General features: G+C 37.9%; 1 protein-coding gene across 1 annotated transcript in view; it reads left to right on the plus strand.

The window, feature by feature from the left end:
• The window catches only part of NRXN1 (neurexin 1), a 487,169-nt gene that overhangs the window by 105,294 nt on the left and 361,036 nt on the right, over nt 1-20,839 (plus strand). Inside the window, exons 9-10 of the mRNA XM_009333610.1 lie at nt 10,215-10,388; nt 15,993-16,112. Of these exons, the coding sequence (XP_009331885.1) occupies nt 10,215-10,388; nt 15,993-16,112 (294 nt within the window). The remainder of the gene's footprint in view (nt 1-10,214; nt 10,389-15,992; nt 16,113-20,839) is intronic.

The following is a 20,839-nucleotide window of genomic DNA, read 5'->3' on the forward strand; positions in this document are numbered from 1 at the left end:
GCACGAGCTAATTGTAATGACATTTTCAGTGGGCTGTGAACTCTTCATGCAGAAATAACATTCTGTCCCAAATGCAGAGTCCCAAATACTGTCAAGAGTAAATAGAACTTCCTAATGTGACCTGTTGGAGTAGACAACAGCAAATGCAGCTGTTGTCTTCCTGACAGTGTTGGAAAAGCAGCCTCTGTATGGACAGAAAAATAAGGATCTTAAAACTGAGAGCTCTTCTTTGAGACTTCCTGTGTAGCAAAGATATACAGACAGATTAACAATAGGAGATTGGACAACCTGGTCTAATGCAAATTCCTTTATCCTCCTTTCTTTGCAACTTGTCACATACTGCTTCTAAACAGCTATGCTGTCTACCAGGCCATGAAAATAATTTTGGCAATGCTAAGCCTTCAGAAATTGTATCCAGATTTCCAAAATTATGAGATGGGGAAAAAATTAAAAATCTACTCCAGTACTTCTGGATTAAATAAAAATTAAAGAAAATACTCTAGTGTTTGTGCTGAGCTCTGTGAAGTCAACAACATTGCAGTAGTCTTTCAGATCACCCCGTGGTGAGAGGAACTTTTTGCTTTCTGCTTCTTCTCCCCTGCTCTTTTCAGTCTTTTACACACATACAGATGTATAGATTTGCCTACATTTCTACAGCTGTTTGGTATGCAGGTTATTACCATTGCTGATTGTGGAATTTCTTTCAAGTCCTTCTGGAATACTAAGTAAAAGTTATGCTAAGGATAATATGGGAAACATGTATGCTCTTAAAACTTGCAAAAAAATCTGAAAACACTTGTTCCCAAAATGTGCTGCCATAGGTATGAGAGCGCCATCCTCATGGATCTTGGTATACTGACTGAGCAGTCCTTTTTTACAAAAGAGCTGCTTCGTGTAATATCCTCAGAGTCTGGAGGTGATTGTCTTGATCAAGAAGTTGGTAATATTAGATAAAAAGTTTCCCTCTGCAAACCTACATTCAAAATGAAAACGTCTAACCTCTCAGCTTTTTGGTAGCTTTATGTGGAGAATTCCTTACTGTTTGGAAAACAAGCTCTGCTAAGAGCATGTGTTGGCTATCGAAGCAGAGAATGAATAAATGATTTCAGAAGAATATCAGTAGGAAAGGAAATCTGAGTATACTATGCCATAAAAATGCCTGCTTCATTAGATTTTTGTCTATTTTTCAGGTGTATACAATGTACAAAAGTAGTCAGAGCAGGAAAGAAATGAAGGACATTTGATGTGCTTCAATGCCTCACCTCTCCACCACAACCATCCCCCTCATACAGAGTAATTGGCATAGCATCAATTCTGTGGGAGATAGATTACCATGCACATTTATATGGCAATTAGATTTTATTATTTACCATTTAACCTGCATCACCAACTTTCCTCACAGATCATTGGGCAAGCAGACTGCTTTGGTTTTAAATCTGTTTCATCTTTTTCAATGCCAGTGCTTTTCACCTAGTCTTCGGCGGGGGGTGGGGGTGGGGGAGCGCAGAAAGAAGCAAAGAGAAATCATAGAGTCATAGAATCATTTAGGTTGGAAAAGACCTTTAAGATCGAGTCCAACCGTAACCCTAGCACTGCCAAGTTCACCACTAAACCATGTCCCTAAGCACCACATCTACATGTCTTCTAAATACCTCCAGGGATGGGGACTCAACCACTTCCCTGGGCAGCCTGGTCCAATGCTTGACAACCCTTTCAGTGAAGAAATTTTTCCTGGTATCCAATCTAAACTTCCCCTGGTGCAACTTGAGGCCATTTCCTCTTGTCCTATCGCTTGTTACTTGGGAGAAGAGACCAACACCCACCTCGCTACAGCCTCCTTTTAGGTAGTTGGAGGTGGGCCCTCACCAGTGCTGAGTACAGGGGCACGATCAGTTCCCTACTCCTGCTGGCCACACTATTTCTGATACAGGCCAGGATGCCATTGGCCTTCTCAGCCACCTGGGCACACTGCTGGCTCATAGTCAGCCAGCTGTTGACCAACACCCCCAGGTCCTTTTCCTCCGGGCAGCTTTCTAGTCACTCTTCCCAAAGCCTGTAACGTTGCATGGGGTTGTTGTGACCCAAGTGCAGGACCCGGCACTTGGCCTCATTGAATCTCATACAGTTGGCCTTGGCCCATCGATCCAGCCTGTCCAGGTCCCTCTGCAGAGCGTGGCTGCCCTCGAGCAGATCAACACTGCCGCCCAACTTGGTGTCGTCTGCAAACTTACTGAGGGTGCACTCGATCCCCTCATCCAGATCATTGGTAAAGATATTGAACAGAACTGGGCCCAATACTGAGCCCAAATAAAGTGGCTTGGAATCTGAGAATTGTTATTGTCAAGAAAATGTTAAATATTTTTGTGTAACTGTTTCTTGTTTGAGAACAGGATTGTTGAGGAAATGGTGGATTTTAACATGGAGAAATCTAGGGGAATGTTCAGACTTGAGCACTTACCTTTTGAGTATATACTTTTGTCTATTGAACACTTAGCTGCTAAGGACATTGTTGTGTCATTGCCCCCCCACACACACTTTCTACCACACAGCTTTACTTGCTTGTGAAACATAGGCATATTTGCAGAAGCATTGAGCAGTTCTGAACAAAAAGTGTAATAGGAATGAAAACTGAGCACCAAGAGGTGAATGCCGAAGTGGAGAGCACATCCAGCAGAGCTCAGATGTAAAACAGTGAGCAGCATAGCAATAGCATGAGAAGTTTCTAGACAGAAGCACATTTGTACCAAGTGTGGAAAGTCTTCAATGCTGTTATGACAGTAGCATGGTTATGAATATTGTGATGGAATTCGGAGACTTGGAGAAAGGTAGAGCAGCAGGTATATCTCCAGTGTGGACTGCTGTAGAAATTGGCGGCAAGAGAAATCTGTAAGGTGCTCTTTCTGCACACTCATCAACTGTGAGTTCACTCTGGTACCTCTTAATCCTCGCTACGTTTTTTTCTGTTGGTGTGGATTAGGGTGCGGTGCTACAATAAAACTGTGAAAAGAACAATATTAGCCAAGGGAGGAAATATCTTCAAAGTTAAATTCTCTTGACAAATAACTACAATATGTCCTATATGCCAATAAGGGTGACTAAAGAAAACCCACAGTGCACCCACAGTGCCAGTATTTCAGTGCTGGTGATTTCTTTTTTTGAATAACTTTAATGGGGTATTCAGGGAAGATACTGAAGGCAGTGTAGAATTGGGCTGAAAAGATCAGTTTCTATATTCCTTCCCAAAAGAGCGACTTGCTAACCCATAAATTCTTTTTTTTTTCTTTTTGCCTGTAATTGTTTTGCCTTGCTTGGTTATCAGTACAGGGAATGTGGATGACAGAAGGCACCATTTGTCACATCATACAGCTGCCTCTTGCCCAAAGTATTTGAAAGGACAGATAACTCAGCAGAGCCTGGAGAAGTAAACTAGATGCCCTTTCCCTTCTTAGGTGAGAGAGAGTCTAAAAGTGATGGAATTCATCACTCCAACAGGAAAAATATTTGAAAAGCCTACTTTTTTTCAAAAAAAACAAGCAAAAAAAATCACATGAAAACCAAAAGACTTCAACCACAAATCAATACTGAAGCTACAGAATGGACTCTTTGAAGTGAATAAGTGGGCATAAAACACTAAGTTTACACGTTTATGTCTTCCCTCAAGTGCCCTTGTAAGTGGTAGACGGTATTCAGTCATGCTTGGCTCTAGCACCAAACAGGCCTGTGAATGCACAGCAAGTACATATTCTTTACTGTAAAGGGAGATTTGAAAAACCATATGCTGGAGCGTATGTGCTGCAGAAGCTGTGTGGATGCATCATTTAAGTCTTTGTCAACTGTCCTTCAATTTACTATTGGATTATGATCACAACAGACTTCTTGATTTATTCAGAAAAGAACAATTATATTTCATCAACATTTTTAAAGGCTCAAATAACTTTTTTGATATGGAACAAAAAGTAAACATTTAGTCATGAATAATGAAAGTGGAGAGAGACTCTAGAATCACCACTCATATGCTTTTCAGGCCCAATTCCTTTTCTAAAGTGTGTGTTGAAACCCCACATCTGAAAGAAAAGTCACCACTCTTCTCTGCGTTTTGCACAAAGTAAATGGTAGGTAGGTGCTTTTGTATGTTGGAGAGGGGAGAAGGTCATTAAGGACAAGCAGGTTCCTATATTTCATTGAATGTCAAAGGCATCTAGATGCCTACCTGACATTTTTATTTGAGACAGTACCCCTTGATTCAAGATCAGGATGTTGTCTATTGTGTTTAAGTCAGTGCATATTCAGCTTGTGTGAGAGTAATTTATTTTCACGTTTCAGTTGCCTCAAAAATACCATGAGTTGGGATTCTGTGGGTCTTCTTATGTTGAGTTCCACCTACTTCATTGTGCAACTATTAAGATACTACAAAGCGATTTCTACTGATGTTGTAACAGCAAATCATCTGTTTTATGAAGGACTTGAAGAAAGTGAGAACTTTCTTCTTTTGAGATTAGACTTCCCCTATGGTATTTCTCAGTCTTTGCAGTCTTCATTCCTCTTTGTCTGCCTGAGGGAAGAAGCTGTTATATGCTTGATCATTTTGAAATAGCATATTTGGAGAAAAGTGTGCCTGACACCTCGGCTTCACCACAGCCAGATGTTCCTTTGTATTTTTATGTCATATAAAGGAATTGCGGAGATGCCTGTTGTGCTTTCAGAACCCACCATGTTATGCCAGGGCTATCTATCTCTTTCTTGGGGAGTAATACTGCTCTAGTAAAATGCAGAAGCACTCTTGTTTCTTGCCGTAGTAATGATTTAGTACAATGTGACATTAGAAACAAGACAGGGAAACTTCTAAAATGAAAGAGAAATGAAGAGAATAGCTGAAAGTACAGTTGAAACCAGCAGCACAAGAAGACATGAAGGGACAGAATGTCTGCTTTTGGAGAGAGTGATGGAATTGAAGGTGCCTTTGTGCAGCCATATAAAAACATTCCAGGGATATTGTCTTTATGGGTTATGAAAAAGCCAAACCACAATTCCTTCTACTGTTTTATTTCCTCCTTTTTGTTTTGTTTTCATTCATACACGGAACCATATTTGAATGAATGGTGTTCACTTCTTATCAAGAATGGTGTTCAAGAAAGGAACACCAGATATGTACAACAAAACACAGATTTTGGAGAGTAAACAAACCTAACTATGTGCTGGTTAAACTACTTGTTCCCTGAGCAGTATTTACACGTTGCTGTTACCATTACAAACAGTGGATAATAATTCCCTCTCTACTAGTGCTTGAAGACAATGGTAGTCGTTAAATTAAATGAATAGTTTTTGCCATTAGCACGTATCACATAAGAATTCTGGGTGTGGACATGAATCAGGAAAGGAGGAAAGTCTAGGGGGTGACCTGTCAGCAATGTTGGTAGTGCCAAATAATAAGATACTTCTGCTACTTATTCAGAAAAGAAATAAATAGAACAGCATCTTCAATTTTTATTTTACATTTCTTCGGTTTAGCATTTGCAAAGTTCTTATTTTGAAGAAATGTAGAGTCTTGGGATAAAAAAAGATGAGATATTACAGAAGAATTTTGCAGCATCTGTTTCACCAGGAGTTGTGTGTGACTCACTGTTGTGTGGTGTTCTGTGTGTTTTTTCATAAGTGTGATTCCAATAATGAATACATTGAGAACTTGGGTTCACTTATTAGCTAGCAATTTCTTTCTGTGTTAAATTCACTTGTTCCTCAAAGCACAAATCAGCTCTAAGTCAGAAGAGAGTTATATAGGTGTAAATAGGAAAGCTCCTGTTGGAATAAATGAAAGTCTTCATTACCTGTAAAAGATATAAATTAAACCCACTAAACTCTTTTCTTTGTCAGTACTTATGATATAACTGACCAGTACTATTACTGCTGTGATTCATAGGTATAGCTCTGAAAGTGCTGCCTTCCGGTTGATTCCTCTGACCTGCAATGAACATGCCAGTGAGAAACACTGTAGCATACTTATTTTTTTGGCCTCAGAAAAATGAAGAGAGGAAACAATCCTCCCTCCCTAAATAAAAAAGGATAACTCCGTATCCTGAATCCTAATATAAGTAAGAAGAGAGTTGTGAGATTAAGGAGTACCTGCTCTCAAACTAAGTGCTTTATTTGAAGCTTCTCCAGAGGTCAGAAAGAAATCTTGGAGCACTCTATTCCCTCACCCATTTCTTTACTGCCTGCTACTTTGTTTATGCCAGTTGATATATTTCATATAAACTGGTTATTTTCCTTTATAAATTAAGGAAAGTAAGGATGCTTATGAAAAAAAAATTGAGACTTTTTCAGGAATACATTTAAAAATCAAAATAAACTTCAGAAGAAAATACAGACACAGAAGGTAATAGCTAAACTTTAGTTCCAGAAACAATGGTTAGCACTGTAATACAGGTATATCCCTCTCTATATGTACTTAAAAAAAATGATCATCTGTTGAAAGAAAGGAAGAAATAGAAGAATTGCACTTTCCATTGTGCACAACTCCTGAAACGGTCACGCATTTTCGGTGGCAGCAGTATTGTGATAGTATTGCATTTAGGCTGCAGCTAGTTTAGATAGTGTCATGATCTCATACTATTGATCTGTTGAACTGTGATACCTTACTTAATAACTTACATGTAATTCATCAGGGTAAGTAGGCAGATACACAACAAGGGATTAGTCCCGTTTTAGAGCATGTAACATTTCCAGTAGTAAAGCTGTACTTACATAAGAAATGAAAAAGAGGAGGAAACCTGAGAATTTGTATCATACTTTGTTGATTCCTCTGATCTCTTTTAGTAGGAGCAGGGACAAGCTTTATCTTTACTGAACCTCTGCTAATGCATGTTCAAGATACAAATATTTTCATTAACAACATTTTCTGCGATTCTGTCCTGTCTGAATTTCTGATGGATTGAGTTTTGTAGGAAACTACTTCATTGAGATGAACATGAAAATGAAGCATGTGATTAACTGAAATAAAAGTAGCTATGCAAAACATTTGTGATAGCAGATATGAAAAAATAACCAAGTGAAAAAATTTAAATATCTTTAAAAAAAAAAAATCTGAGGTTTAATTCCAGAGGCTATCCCTTAATAAATTTTTGTCTCTGAGAGAAAGTGTATTTTTATGCCATCAGCAGCAAACTCAAACCACATTTGATATTAAATCTGGGAAAGGTTTAGCCCATAGCCATAAAAAATACTTGTATATACTTTATAAAAGGTGAAGTCTAATAGTCAGTATGGCTGCTCAATATATATGATATGTATTAGCTAGTGCAAAAGCAGAACTCAAGTTATTTTGAGCATCAACAAAGTTAAAGTATTACCCAGAACATGTCTTTTTTTGTGGAAACTGTATCTTCAATAGCATATAATGATCAGTTCTGATTATGAGTAGTCGTAAGGAAATGTAAGTAAACAGTAGAGTTACAGTTTATTTAGACTCAACTTAATGTATGGTACTTCTGTGCATATGATACCTATTTGAAAATATTCCAGTGTGTATTTTCAGGAGCAAATATTCTGAGTTCAGGTTCATATGCTGGCACACTGACCTGGACTTCTACTAGCCGTTCATCATAACTGACAATTGCTATGTGACTGTATATGGCAATCTCAATATGCTTGAGGGATGGATCTTGGGAATTAGCAGGGGATCAATCTGAAAGTTTGCGGTTTTAAGGGTTTAACCAATCATCACAGAATAAAAATGGTTGTTTCGCCAATATATATGTTGGGAGATTTAAAAAGAGGTTGCATGTGTCATGTCCCATAGACCAAGTTTAACCTTTTTAGCATAGGTGTGATGTTCTTAGTATTGTTCTCACGAGTTTCCCTCTTTAAAATCCATTGGAATCAATTGAGATGAATTATCTCTATTCTGAGCTGACGATGATTGAAAGCACAAATCTTCAGGAAACCTGGAAGGGTTTTACTTTCTATATGTTCCACCTGAGAAAAAGATGAAGAACCTTTATCGTGAGGCAAGAGTTTTTTACTTTGTTTCCAGTTCAGCTGGTTGAAAAATACAGAAGCTTTTCTGCTGTGAATGAATTGCATCCCATTTGTGGGAACATATGGATCACCATATTTTAATCTGTTATGTCTAATATAATGCTTCTGAGATTCATACTGTACCTCAAAGCTCTAGAGGAAAGCATTATCTTATTTTTCAAATTATCTACGTGGAATGGAGAAAGCTTGAGGTTTCTCAGTACATGATGCTATAATGGTTGCTAAGACTTTTGGTTGGATAGCTTATAAGATTAATAATATGCATGTTCCTAAGCTTTTTATCTCCATTTCACTAACTCAAATACAGTTGAGTTTTAGGGCTGGTATGTAGTGACTAAGAATTTTTCACAGTCTGATAGACATTTGTTTGTTTCAGGCCATTTCCTTGCAGGCAAACTGTAAACGATTGCAAACAGCACTAAATTGCACTCCCTTGCAAACAAGCAAGTATGCCAGGAGAACCAGGCAAAGGTGTGACTGCGGCTTATACCGATAAGAGGGAGATTAAAATTAGCCACATGGGGTAGTGATGATAGCTAGTACATTCTGAGTTCTGTCGCTATAAAATCAGCCTACAAAGCTTGGTAAACACTTAGGAAATGAACAATTTTGCATTTGAGGCGACGCAGAAACATTCTTTGGTACATCCTGTAGCCTAGGCTCCAAAATCATCCAAACTGGGGGACATACTGGAAAGCACAGTGTAGATTAGAATGTATATTCAGATAGTCTGTTGAAAATTTATGCTAGCATAAAACATGGCATCAGTGAGGATTTAATGCATAGGTAGAGTAAGAATTTTGTCACTGGGTGATGCTTGAGAGTCAGATGGTACCATAAGCACCTTCCTTCAAACAGGTTCAGTGCTTCTCAGAAGCTCAGATGGTCCTCTTCCTGCGTGCCTAAAGGGGCTTGCCTGTAGGCATGCTCAGAGCACTCCCACCAAGCTTGCAAAGATGGCTGCTTTTTCTGAGTTAGGGGATAACAGAGCAGGACAGTAAACTCATGTAAGATGTAGGAAACTGTGGTTTTATTCCTTTCTGTCTGTGACTGAAAGAATCGAGCACATCTTGCCTGCCAGGAGAAGGACTGAAGCTTTTTAGCCAGGGGTGTGTTCACACTGAGCAGGCTTCCCCTCTCTGGCCAGGCAAAGCTCAGATTTGTTTCTGCAGCATGTCTTCAGCAACAGGTATGGAACACACCTAGTTAAACCTATAGTCTGACACTTAAGCCACACTTTAGGGAGCTAAGTTACGTTAGTTTGAAAGATCACTGTTCTGCCTGCCAGAGACACCAAACACATGAAAGAAAGGTACAGCCTGAATTGTTGTAAAACAGAAAAGCATCCCCTCCCTCGGTGTTTAAGAGGAAAGTTATAGTTATGTCCTTGCAAAATAAGTCTCAGAGCTATGAATTACTCAAAGGAAGAAAAGCACTAGTTTTCAGTCCTGACTAAGTTGCCTGAGGTTTATCAAAGAGAGCTGTTTATAATATGTGTCTGTCATCAGAATTATTTTTGGCAATAAAATTCTGTTTGCTCAGTGTGCAGATTGCCATTTTAAAGGCATCTAACTCCCCCTGTTCCCACATGACTGAGACAGGGTATGAATTTTGGTGGGAAGAATCAGTCATTTCACTGCTTAACAATGGTATCCCTAAGTTTCTCCTTAGATGTGTCCCTAAACCCTTTATTTCTTGGTGTGCTTTTAAATGGATGATTCTGGATACACAGACTTTAGGTGGATCTTGGTGCTCCACTTACTGCCTTTTATCTCAGTCTGCTGGATCCATAATTGTGATGATCTGTGGTGAGGTTCCCTGACTACGCTAACAGCATGCAGCAGTGCTATATGCATTTCTAGATGGAGATCCTGTGACTGAATCCTTAACTGTGAAATAGATGCATGTTTCCTGTATATAGGAGCTGGCACATAAAAAAAATGTCCAGATACTTCTAAGTAATTAGTCATACAAATGTGAAGTCTACATATGCATTTGAAAAAATATAGTCCTGAAATATCTTTTCACATCATATATGCTATCAGTGTTTTCTTCTGCATTTATTTTGAAAAATGTTGTTCTGAGATGCCTGTCATTCAGCACAAAAAGGCCAGAAGATCAAGTAGGTCAAAGATTCTACAGGGTTTTTTCTGTATCTAATATTTATTTTTCCTTAACAGGTGATTTGTATATTGGAGGAGTGGCCAAAGAAATGTATAAGTCCTTGCCAAAACTGGTGCACGCAAAAGAGGGATTCCAAGGCTGTCTTGCATCAGTTGACTTGAATGGACGGCTCCCTGATCTAATCTCAGATGCTCTCTTCTGTAATGGGCAAATAGAAAGAGGATGTGAAGGTATTAAATATGCTGATATTTTTTTATATCATAGTGAAAGTATTGTGCGAATCCTGCAGAGTTTTGTTGATATGTACACTCCATACATGGAGAGACTATATTTTACCTGCTTCTAATTGATCATTTGACCCTTTCTTATATAAAGACTGCATTTTTTTAGTGTTATAGAGACAAGTGCGTGCCTGCCCTACAGCACAGAGACTGATCTGAGAACATGAGTTAACTTCTTAAATGTTTAATGTAGGTTCCATCCTTCTCCAGTGGCAAGATACTTTGCATGTATTTTGTTTACTTCTGATGTATTTTAATTAATGATAGAAACAATAACAATTAGCTTCAATGAAGTCCTTTGTATCTTCATAACACTTAGGCATTAGCTAATGCTGAGACATTAGCTAATTAATTCCATTTTTAAAGCAGATATTCTGAGCTGATTAATTCAAGGCTAATTTATGAAACTGTTTAAGATCAATCTTCCATCTTCTCTATTTTTGCTCACCCCTGAGATTTGCATTGTCATGAGCCTTCCTATCTGAAATCACTAACAGCCAAATATGTTTTATCTCACATTTTTTATATCTTTATTGACTCATCTGGAATATCATGGAATTTAAGTGAGGACAGAATTAGAAGAGGTGTATTTGTAATTCAGGGGTGTCAATCTCTAGCTATTTTTCTAGCTGTCATTTAATCCCACGTTATTTTTACTACGATTTCACGGAATTCTGAATTTTGTGGCTATGTTCAATTTTATGTGTTCTCCCCCCTCTCAAATGCCATTCGTCTCTGGACAGAAAAATGTGTAAATGACACTGTAGAATTTCAAGTTGGAATCTTGATGATTTTGATATCAAGTTTGTTAAGTTTGCAAATAGACATGGTAAAAAATCCAAGCAGAGCTGGGGGTTTTCTTCAGGCTTCACAGGATAAAGCTTTCTGGTGGATAAATTCTGTCTCCTCTTTTGTTGTGCCTACAGTACGTTTGTACAGGTGGAACTTTTTTGTTCTTTACCTCCTACCTTTAGTTAACAGTATAAATTCTATTGATAGTACCTAGAAATATGTAAAATTCACAACTTATTTTTCTGTAGCTTTAGCGTCTATTTATTTCTATCAGGAATGGAAAAATATGAATAAATTAGTTTGTCACTGAGTTTAGAAAATTAGATTCTGCTTTCTGAATAACGTTAGCAAGTTCCATGCCTGCACCATCCCTTCAGAGTCTCAAAGTATGCCTTAATTCCATTATGCATTTCATAGCTTCTTTTGAAATGATGTAATTTTCTAAATGAATTTTATGTACTTCAAAGAAATATTGCCACAGGCCTAGAGTGCAAGTTCACCTTTTAAACCAGTGGCACCACTCAGCTATTGGTGAATTTAATAAAGTTACCAACAATTTAATAAAGGCCGTACAAATATTGTCCTCTTTGGTGGAGAGTCAGCTTTTTCCGACACCAACATTATCTGACACAAGCAAAATGGTCGAACCAGATGTGCTGCCTGGCTCCCAGGGACCTGTCTCATCAAAAGTCTTTTGCCCGCAGAAGGAAATCTTTAACAGCATGGAATGAAATATTCCCTTCCAACCTTTCTGCTTAACTCTTGCAAGTTAACTCTTCCATCTCACTTGTTTACTACAAGTCTTCCTGTCTGACCCATCCGTCAGTCTCTTGTCTGCAGACTATGGGTCAGATGTACAAAAAAATGTTCTGACACCTAAAATATGATTTAAGTCACTTGCAAATTTAGCTGCCTCCTAAAAGTCTCTTGTATGCCTCAAGCTGCCCATAGCTCTGCTGCTGTGTACAGGCAGGACTGTCTCCATCCTTACAAAGCTGAGCAGTTTTGCATCTATCTCTTGCTGCAATGGGATGCGTAAGCTCTGTAAGCCCCCTGAGATGTCAAGTCCAAAGAGCTCAGGACACAGGAGCAGAAGTAATTTCAAAACAATAAGTATTAGTCACTGCCACTCTCAATCCAAAAGATGGCTGGCTGTACTGGTGGGTATATGTCCTTTGTTAAGACATCAGCCTGCTGCAAAATCTTTCCTGAGAAGTGAGGCACTTGGATTTGATGTTCTTCAGATTCTTATGGGATTGAATTCCCCACCTTTCTGGTATAAAAAAAAAAAAAAAACTGGGGTGAAAGCTCTTTTTCTCTCTTCTGTCAAACTGTGAAGCCATGATGTACCACTAATTAATTTTATCTGTTAGGATTTTGTTCTTAGAAGGTTGACATTTCTCAATAACTTTACTGTCATAAGTGCATGTTAAAAATTCTTTCTTTGGAATGTTTTTTTGCAAACCCACACGTGGGATTGGTGTGGCAAGTTGTAAGGCTTGCATTTCGAAATTTCAGCCACAGGCAGATAGATATCTCTGTTCTCTATCATTGAGCATTGAATGTAATTTACACTTGGCTGAATCCACCTTGTTGACAAATTTTCAATGGCTAGAACAGATAGAAACTAACAGCTAGAAACATAAATATGCTAACTAGCTCTTCAGATTGTGAACAGCAAACCCCAGAGCCAGGTTGTAAGTGTCAGCCCTGTTTTTCTCTAGTCAAATCCATTGTACTTTCTTTACACACTTTAAATAAAGCAGAATTGTAGAAATTACAGAATGATAAAAAAATACTTTTAATATATTTAAGAGGAAAATGCACTGTGTACATGCATGTGCATATATAATATAATTTGTGTATTAAATGAACTATATGAAAAGTTTCAAGGTATTAATATATGTGAAGATTCTTGGTGGTGAGACATGGAATTTATTTTTGCAATATATAGTAAAACATTGTACATGCTACTTAATAATGCATTTTGTGTAATATATAGCATGTAAGCCCTCACATAAGACAAGTGTAAATGAGAGACCAAATCCAGTCAATTAAAAAGTCTACAGTGAAGACTGAATAAATTAGAATATTTAAATAGAATGTGAATAAAAAGGTGAGTGCTTGAGAAGTGTATTACAATTTTTTTACTAAATAGCTTAGTTCTGTAATATATATAGGAAAATATGAACCTGTTATGGTAAATATTATAGTATTTACTGACATTAAACAGTCCTCCTCTGTTCTTTAAAAAAAAAAAAAAAAGCTTACTTTTATTAAAAGAAATTCTTACATGTAAGGTAGTCTTGACGTCAATTTTTTAATAATGACTACTATAGATAAGGAAAAAGTGCTAAGAATCAATTTCATAAAAAGCAAAATACCCTGCTTTTTAACAAGATCCTATCTGTACTTTTTCCAAATATGTGTGTTTTAACATGCATTTTTTAATGTGCCTACAGGGTCCTGCAGTTTACGTACTTTTAAGTCCTTGTGACTTTTGCTCTACTTTTGCAAAGATGAGGAAATTTAACATTGCATAACTAAAGTGTAAATAAATGCATGAATATATAACATTTAAACACCTACAGATATTTTCACTTCATCTTTGTAAAGTTTCCGAGTAGCAGAATCTGGTGAGAAAAAAATGTGTCTTGTCTTGTCAGCTACGGGATTCTGTCATTATAATCCCCAGCTCAAGAAAGGGTGATGTAATGCCCAAATGTTTAAACTTCTGGGCTCAAAACTCCAAAGAAAAGGAGATCACTATCCTATGTCTGCCTACTGCAGTCAATCAGTTATGGTTATTATTATTGTTGTTATTATTGTTATATTATTTGAACAGGAGAAAATAGAACAGATAATAATTTTGCCGAAACAGGGATGCAGCGTACACTGCCCTCGTTCTTAATCACAGTGGTGGCTGTTCAGGCCCTGGTTCAGAGGTGTGCTCGAGCAGTGCCTCATTTAAAGCAAGTGGCCATTGAACTGACTTAAATCATATTGATATCGATTTTTCTAAAATACTGGCAAATCAAAAGAAAAACCCACACTGAGTTCTTTGAAGGAGCTGTAATGTCAAAGAAGGGTTAAGTGGATTTCTCGCTACAGGATGATTTAGGATATTTATATAATCTTTGGACCAGTTTTGCCTTGTCATCAATGACTTGCAATGGGAGTTTCAAATGGATATTGATGTGTCTTCTCCAAAACAATTTAGGAGACTTTTGTAATCCCAGAACCAAGTTTTTCCTTGTAGTGTCAAAAGTCAGTGTGAAATGTGTATGTGAGCTCATAGTAATCTGTAGTTCACAGTCTGTATTTCAGTCTTCATTCACCAGTCATGAAGAAAGGGCTAGAAAAAAGAAAGACCAGAGAGGATGATGGTGCTAATTATTCTTGAATTCAGTGTATCTGAACATGACAAATGGCTAGTCAGGATTCAGCCATGCATTTACTCTGCTAATGCATTCATATCTATCCAAGGAAGAAAAAAAAAACAACTAAACTTTTAATTTTCCTTCATTATATGTCATCAGCTCAATTAACCATTATATTTGTAGTAAAATACTGGCAAATTACTGCTTTCTTATTTTGGCTTGCCTGAAGATTTATGGCTATTAGCATTAATTTCTTTGCATTATATGGCATTTCTTTCTCTCTTTAACAGCAGCATGCACTTTACTCTGAATGTTTTTTTTCTGTGTTTGCTGCCATTTCAATATTGCTTACTAACATTTAATATATTTTGCTTTTTTATTTTGCTGACAAAGTTGCATTGATGAAAGCTGATTTGCAAGGTAGATAGCCCTGTGTGTATTAAACAAGACTGAAACCCCCAATGCACGGTTGGATTTCTGCAATAAATGCTCTGTACATTTCAGAACTAAAATGTGTTATTTTATTTCAGATTTTGTCTTTCACACCTCTAAAACAATGGGCTACATGAACCTTCATTTTCCAGCATAGCTTGCATAAAGGCTTTCAGTCTTGAATATGTTTGTATAGTGATTGCTTTAGTGCTTTGATCATTCCTTTTCAAATTTCTTTATATTTCAGTAGTCTAGTTATGATTCTCTAGAAATAGAGTAGCTTTGTTTTTCATGCGTATGTCACATTTTGGCATGCCAGTTCATTAGTAGTCTGATTTTCTGCATTCTCCCTTAAAAAAAGGAAACTGCATGGGATCCCTGAAGCATGTGAATCAGTACTTGCCAACATTCCTGCCAAAGAATCCCAAGCTCTTCTTAATTTCAGACCTAAACCATTTAAAATAATTTGTGGGATTAAAAGCATTGTATAGTGTAGCTTCATTTTATTATTTTTTTATTTTGTTTTGGTTTTAATTTTATTTTCTAATCCTTACTTTCATCTCCCAGAGCTTTGCTTTCTGTGGCATCTGGCTTTGAAATGTATTTATAGGAAAAAATAGTACTGAAGTTTTTAGAAAACATTTAGCCAGCTAATGGTCTGACACGAGATTAACAAATAACTTGCAACAAAATTAACATTCCCATTGTACCTGGAATAACTCTGCTTCAGCTTGTGCATTCTTATGTGTTTGACATATCAATCTTAAAACTAAAGAAAACCACCCTTTTGATATTACATGCTGCTACAAAATCAACAAGTTTGTGTGTCGTACTTGGTAACTCTTTACTCATTTGATTTAAGATGTTGGCAACTAGTTAATGTGATCCAGTGAGAAACACCTTTCTTTGGAAGGCAAAGTGCAAGTCCTTTTTTGTGTGTTCTCATCAGGCCCCAGCACAACGTGCCAAGAGGATTCATGCGCAAACCAGGGAGTGTGCTTACAGCAGTGGGATGGATTCAGTTGTGACTGTAGTATGACCTCCTTTAGTGGACCATTATGCAATGACCGTAAGTACACTAAAAAATGCTGATCTGAACTCTCAAGAGTTTTAAGGCAATATTTGAAGCAAGTGACTGAAGCTTTATATTATTTTAATATTAGATATTTAAATGAACTGGCAAACCCTGTGAAAATCTGTAAGGCTTGTGGGAAGAACATAGCTAAAATGTACAGTATAAATTTTGGACAATGTGCAGTACCAAGCACTGACAGAATTTGGTTTTATTACACTTGATTGCATGTCTAATATATTGACGGTTACCTGTTTGAAATAATCCCTTTCCTGCATAAATGTTACAAATAGAGTTTTTTTCCTGATTGAAAAAACCTTTTGCATTTTATTATCTTAAGCTATATTGTAATTTTGTAGCATTATATCATGAGGGCTATAATTACTGTGAAACAGTTGACAAGGCTCATTATCTCCCTTTGTAGATTTCTTTAGGTGACACACTAAGCATGCCAATAATAAAAGCATGGTGAGTGTTTTAGTTCTTTTAAATTTCATCTGAATAAAACTACATAACATACACCAACCATCTGGTCTTTCAGGAAAAGCTTAAATGTGTCAAAAATAAGGGGCCTGATTCACCAATGTCATAATCTAGTTTTATTGCAATCTAGCCTTATTGATCTAAATAGAATTATGCAGAAGTGACTGTGGAATAGTAATGCAAGAGCCATAATGATCCACGGTAACTGATTAAAGCGAGCTACTGAGTTTTCTTTTTAACTCATCATATTTGAAATACCCAAATGTTGCACATTTTTATATACATATGAAGAGGGAATTGCTTTAAGGCTAAGCATTTTTATTTCTATTTGTATACATTTATCTGAATGAATGACTGATGATAGAAAATGATGGTATAACTACCTAGTCAAGCATTTTGGATTTTTATATCTTGTTCTGGTTCTCCACTCTACAGCAAGGTGTACCTTCTTGGACAAACCCTAAAATAACAGAATAATTATAATCTGAAGAGCTTTTGGCTCAAATTGTATCTAGCACAAGGCTAGAAAATGAATTATATGTAAAAGCTACGCTAACTATTCTCACAAAAGTTCCACTTTTCTACTCTTGACCATGCTTGAAAACTATAGAAAGGACTCACCCTCAGTCTGTTTCTCTGCAGTTGCTGTCATGGTAGAAATGAAATGTGGAATCAAAAAACTTTAGATAATTTGAGCAAAGGTTTGGGTTAATTTGAGCAAAGGTTTGGGTTCATTTTATGTATATGAATTTGCCCTTCCCAGCAATTTGAGTGATTAGTCATACTGCTAAACCTATATTTTTAAAGATTTCAATCCCCTATCTGCTACAGTAGAAAATGATTTGTTTCTATTTTACTTTTAACTTGTTATTTCTGTTCTTCTGTGATCTTTGAGTTCTTCCAAAAGTAACTAAAAACTGTGAATAAGAAGTTATATGTTCCACATCTAGCAAAGGAAAAACTCTGTTTATAAATATGTCTTAGCAGTAACTTATGTCTGGACCTGGAATATTCTATGAATTATTTCTTCAAGTGACAGCTATTGCATAAATTTGGCGAGCTGATGAATTTACGTAAGAAAGATATTTACCAATCTTTGAAGGCTCATTTGTATGGTAACATTATGGACCACATTGCACACAATCAGATAATTCTCAATATACTATTTCCGATGATGGTAAAGGAATACTTTTAGTACACGGCTGCCAAAAATACTTACTTTTTTCCCAGATAAATCTTTTTTTTTTAATGTTCTTCTATCACAAACATGAAATATAAATTTATCTTAGATATGGATGTTTTGTAATAGAATGCAGTGTCTGGTAAATATAATACGGTTGGCTTCTGCATTATCTTGGCTCCTCACATTAGTTCAGATACCAAAAACCTGCAAAGCAAATCTAATGAGAGAGATTTTTCATAATGGTGTATGTGGGGGAAAGGAGGAGAAATGATGTTGTAATCTCAGTGTCATCTAGATGCTCCTAGTCTTCTCTCTGCTGTGTTTGGGAAGAACATAATGGAAAGAGGAGTGATGAAATGTTACTACAGTTTTTAGTAACTTGCATAGGCTGCACACCACAGGCTAAACTTCTGCAGCACTGAAGTAAGACAAATTCCCTTCACGTGAAGAAAGATATCTCAGTGACAGGTCTGGAATAGCACCTGCTTGATGCTGAAAAATGCATCCCCTTCAGAAGGACATAGGCATGTTCCTGAGCGGTGTGTGTGAGAGTGTTTCCATTGCAGATTGCGCATGGAGCGATGCTGGTTGACAGAAGCTGAAATCTAACCCAGTATCGCTACACAGACAGGCTCTTGGCTTAGTTTACGTTTGAATGTACTGTTTTATGTAAAAAGGAGTATTCAGGACATCAAAATTTCATAGGTAGAGATTTTTTGTTATCAAACCCAAAAATTGACCACTTAAAAGTGTCAGTGGTCATAAGAGAAACAGTTAAAAGTACCTTGTTTATGGAGACTTGCACCCCTCCTGTATTGGATGTCCATGTCCAGGTTTTGGTAGCGGGGGGCTGCAGTGTGGCCTCGGTGAGGAGAGGCCAGGACTCCCCCATGCTGGGCACAGCCAGCTCCAACAGACCCCCCCACAGGGCGCAGCTGAGTCCTTCAGCCACACTGGTGGCACCTCTGTGAAAACACGCTTAGAAAGTATGCCATTCTTACCAAAATGCTGGACAGATGAAGGAGGAGGGAACAAAAAGAGTGAGAAACAGCAGAGGGAACACCAAAGTCAGAGCAGGGGGAGTGGGCGAACAGCTGGGTGGGAGTTTGGCCCTCAGCCAGGATTAACCCACCACACCTCCCTGTTATTTTGTACCACCAGTTCTTAGGGAACATATTTGAGTAGAAATTTCAGACTGACAAAATGGCTGAGGTGAGAGGGGACCTGTGGAGATAGTCTAGTCCAACCCCTCTGCTCAGAGCAGAGTCAACTAATACAGGTTGTCCAGGGCTGTGTCCAGCTAGGTTTTGAACATCTCCAAGGATGGAGACTCCACAACCTCTCTGGGCAACCTGTGCCAGTGCTCAGTCACCCTCACAATACAAATATTTTCCTTATGTTTAAATGAGATTTCGTGAATTTCAGTTTGTGCCTATTGCCTCCTGTCCTGTCACTGGGCACCACTGAGAAGAATCTGTCTCTGTCATCTTGACTCCCACCGGTCAGGTATTTTAAAACATTGATAGGATCCTCCCTGAGCCTTCTCCAGGCTGAGAGAGATAGTCCCTGCTCTCTCAGCCTCTCTTCATATGAGAGATGCTTCAAGCCCTTGATCGCTTTTGTGGCCCTTTGCTGGACTTATGCTTATGTTGCACTGGGGACCCCAGCACTAGGAGATAGGGCTCCAGATGCATCTCAGCAGTGCTGAGTAGAGGGGAAGGATCACAACTCTCAACCTCTCTGCGATGTTTTTCCTAATGCAGCCAATGAGGCTGTTGGCCTTCTTTGCCACAAGAGCACATTGCTGACTCATGTTCAACTTGGTGTCTCCCAGGACACCCAGATCCTTTTCTGCAAAGCTGCTTTCTAGCTGGTCAGGCCCCAGCCTGTCCTGGTGCATGGGGTTATTCCTCCCCAGGTGCAGGATTTGGCATTTTCCTTTGTTTTACGAGGTTCTTGTCAGCCCACTTCTCCAGCTTGTCAGCATCCTTCTGAATGACAGCACACGCATCTGGTCTATCAGCCACTCCTCCCAGTTTTGTATCATCTGCAATTTGCATAAATGTGCACAAATTACCTAGCTGCATTTCAGCTGATACTTTCAGCATGTTTCCCATAGTAACCTCAGTGCACGAAGATTTGACATGCATCATTCCTAGGCTTTACGATGTAAACGTTTCACATGTATCATTCTTGTCTTTAATTTCCAAAACAGAGTTTGGAGGAAATAATGAAAGAAATAGTTTCTTGAAAATTGTTATAGTACATTCTACTAATACAGTGTGCAAGAAGTTTCTTTAATCTTTCCTAAAATAGCAAATTATTACTCCTGTGCTGTTCAGTGTATTATTCCAGGTGAAAATGTGCACAGCTTAAAATGAAGATTTTTTAAAAGTTCTCTCATAATAAGCACCGTGTGAGGCAGGTTGTTTCTTTCCCAGTCCAATAGTGTCCTCCGTGTGTCAGCTAGAGAGAAGGAGAAGATTAGGGAATGTATTCCTATGGAAAATAACCTGGGCCAGCCAAGGGTAAGGCTGCGGTTTTACAACTGTAGTCAGGAACATCCACAGTTTAATCCACAAAAGTTTTGCTTAGTTACAAATCTCAGTACTCCACTACAGTGAGTATGGAGTGCCTGTAGACCATAAGCCTCTGTGGTGGCACAGGTAGGAACATTCTGTGTGCTGCAGTTTCCTGTTTACTGGAAGATAAACAAGGCAGGGGACGTTTTGACCCCAAGATGCTATACAGATTATCATTTTCTCTTTTGATGTGATATGACACTTGGAGATTCAGGGCAACAGTGCTCTTTAGATGTGATAGACAGAAGTGTTACACTGATAAGTGTAAAGCAGACCAGTAGCAGTTGTTCTTACAAAATGGGATTATATAGAAGACTGTACTAAAAGGACAGTTAGTGGCTTTTCTTACAAATGGATGGATGCATGCAATTCCTCTGAGAAAACACATCATGAACATCGTAACTGTTTCTAACAGCAGGTTATGTAGTGAAAGCTATCCTCCCAGGGAATTCAGCTTTTTTATAAGAGTAGTGTTG

Source organism: Pygoscelis adeliae, unplaced genomic scaffold (genome assembly GCF_000699105.1).
Source record: "Pygoscelis adeliae isolate BGI_AS28 unplaced genomic scaffold, ASM69910v1 Scaffold1, whole genome shotgun sequence".
Taxonomy (NCBI): Eukaryota; Metazoa; Chordata; class Aves; order Sphenisciformes; family Spheniscidae; genus Pygoscelis; species Pygoscelis adeliae.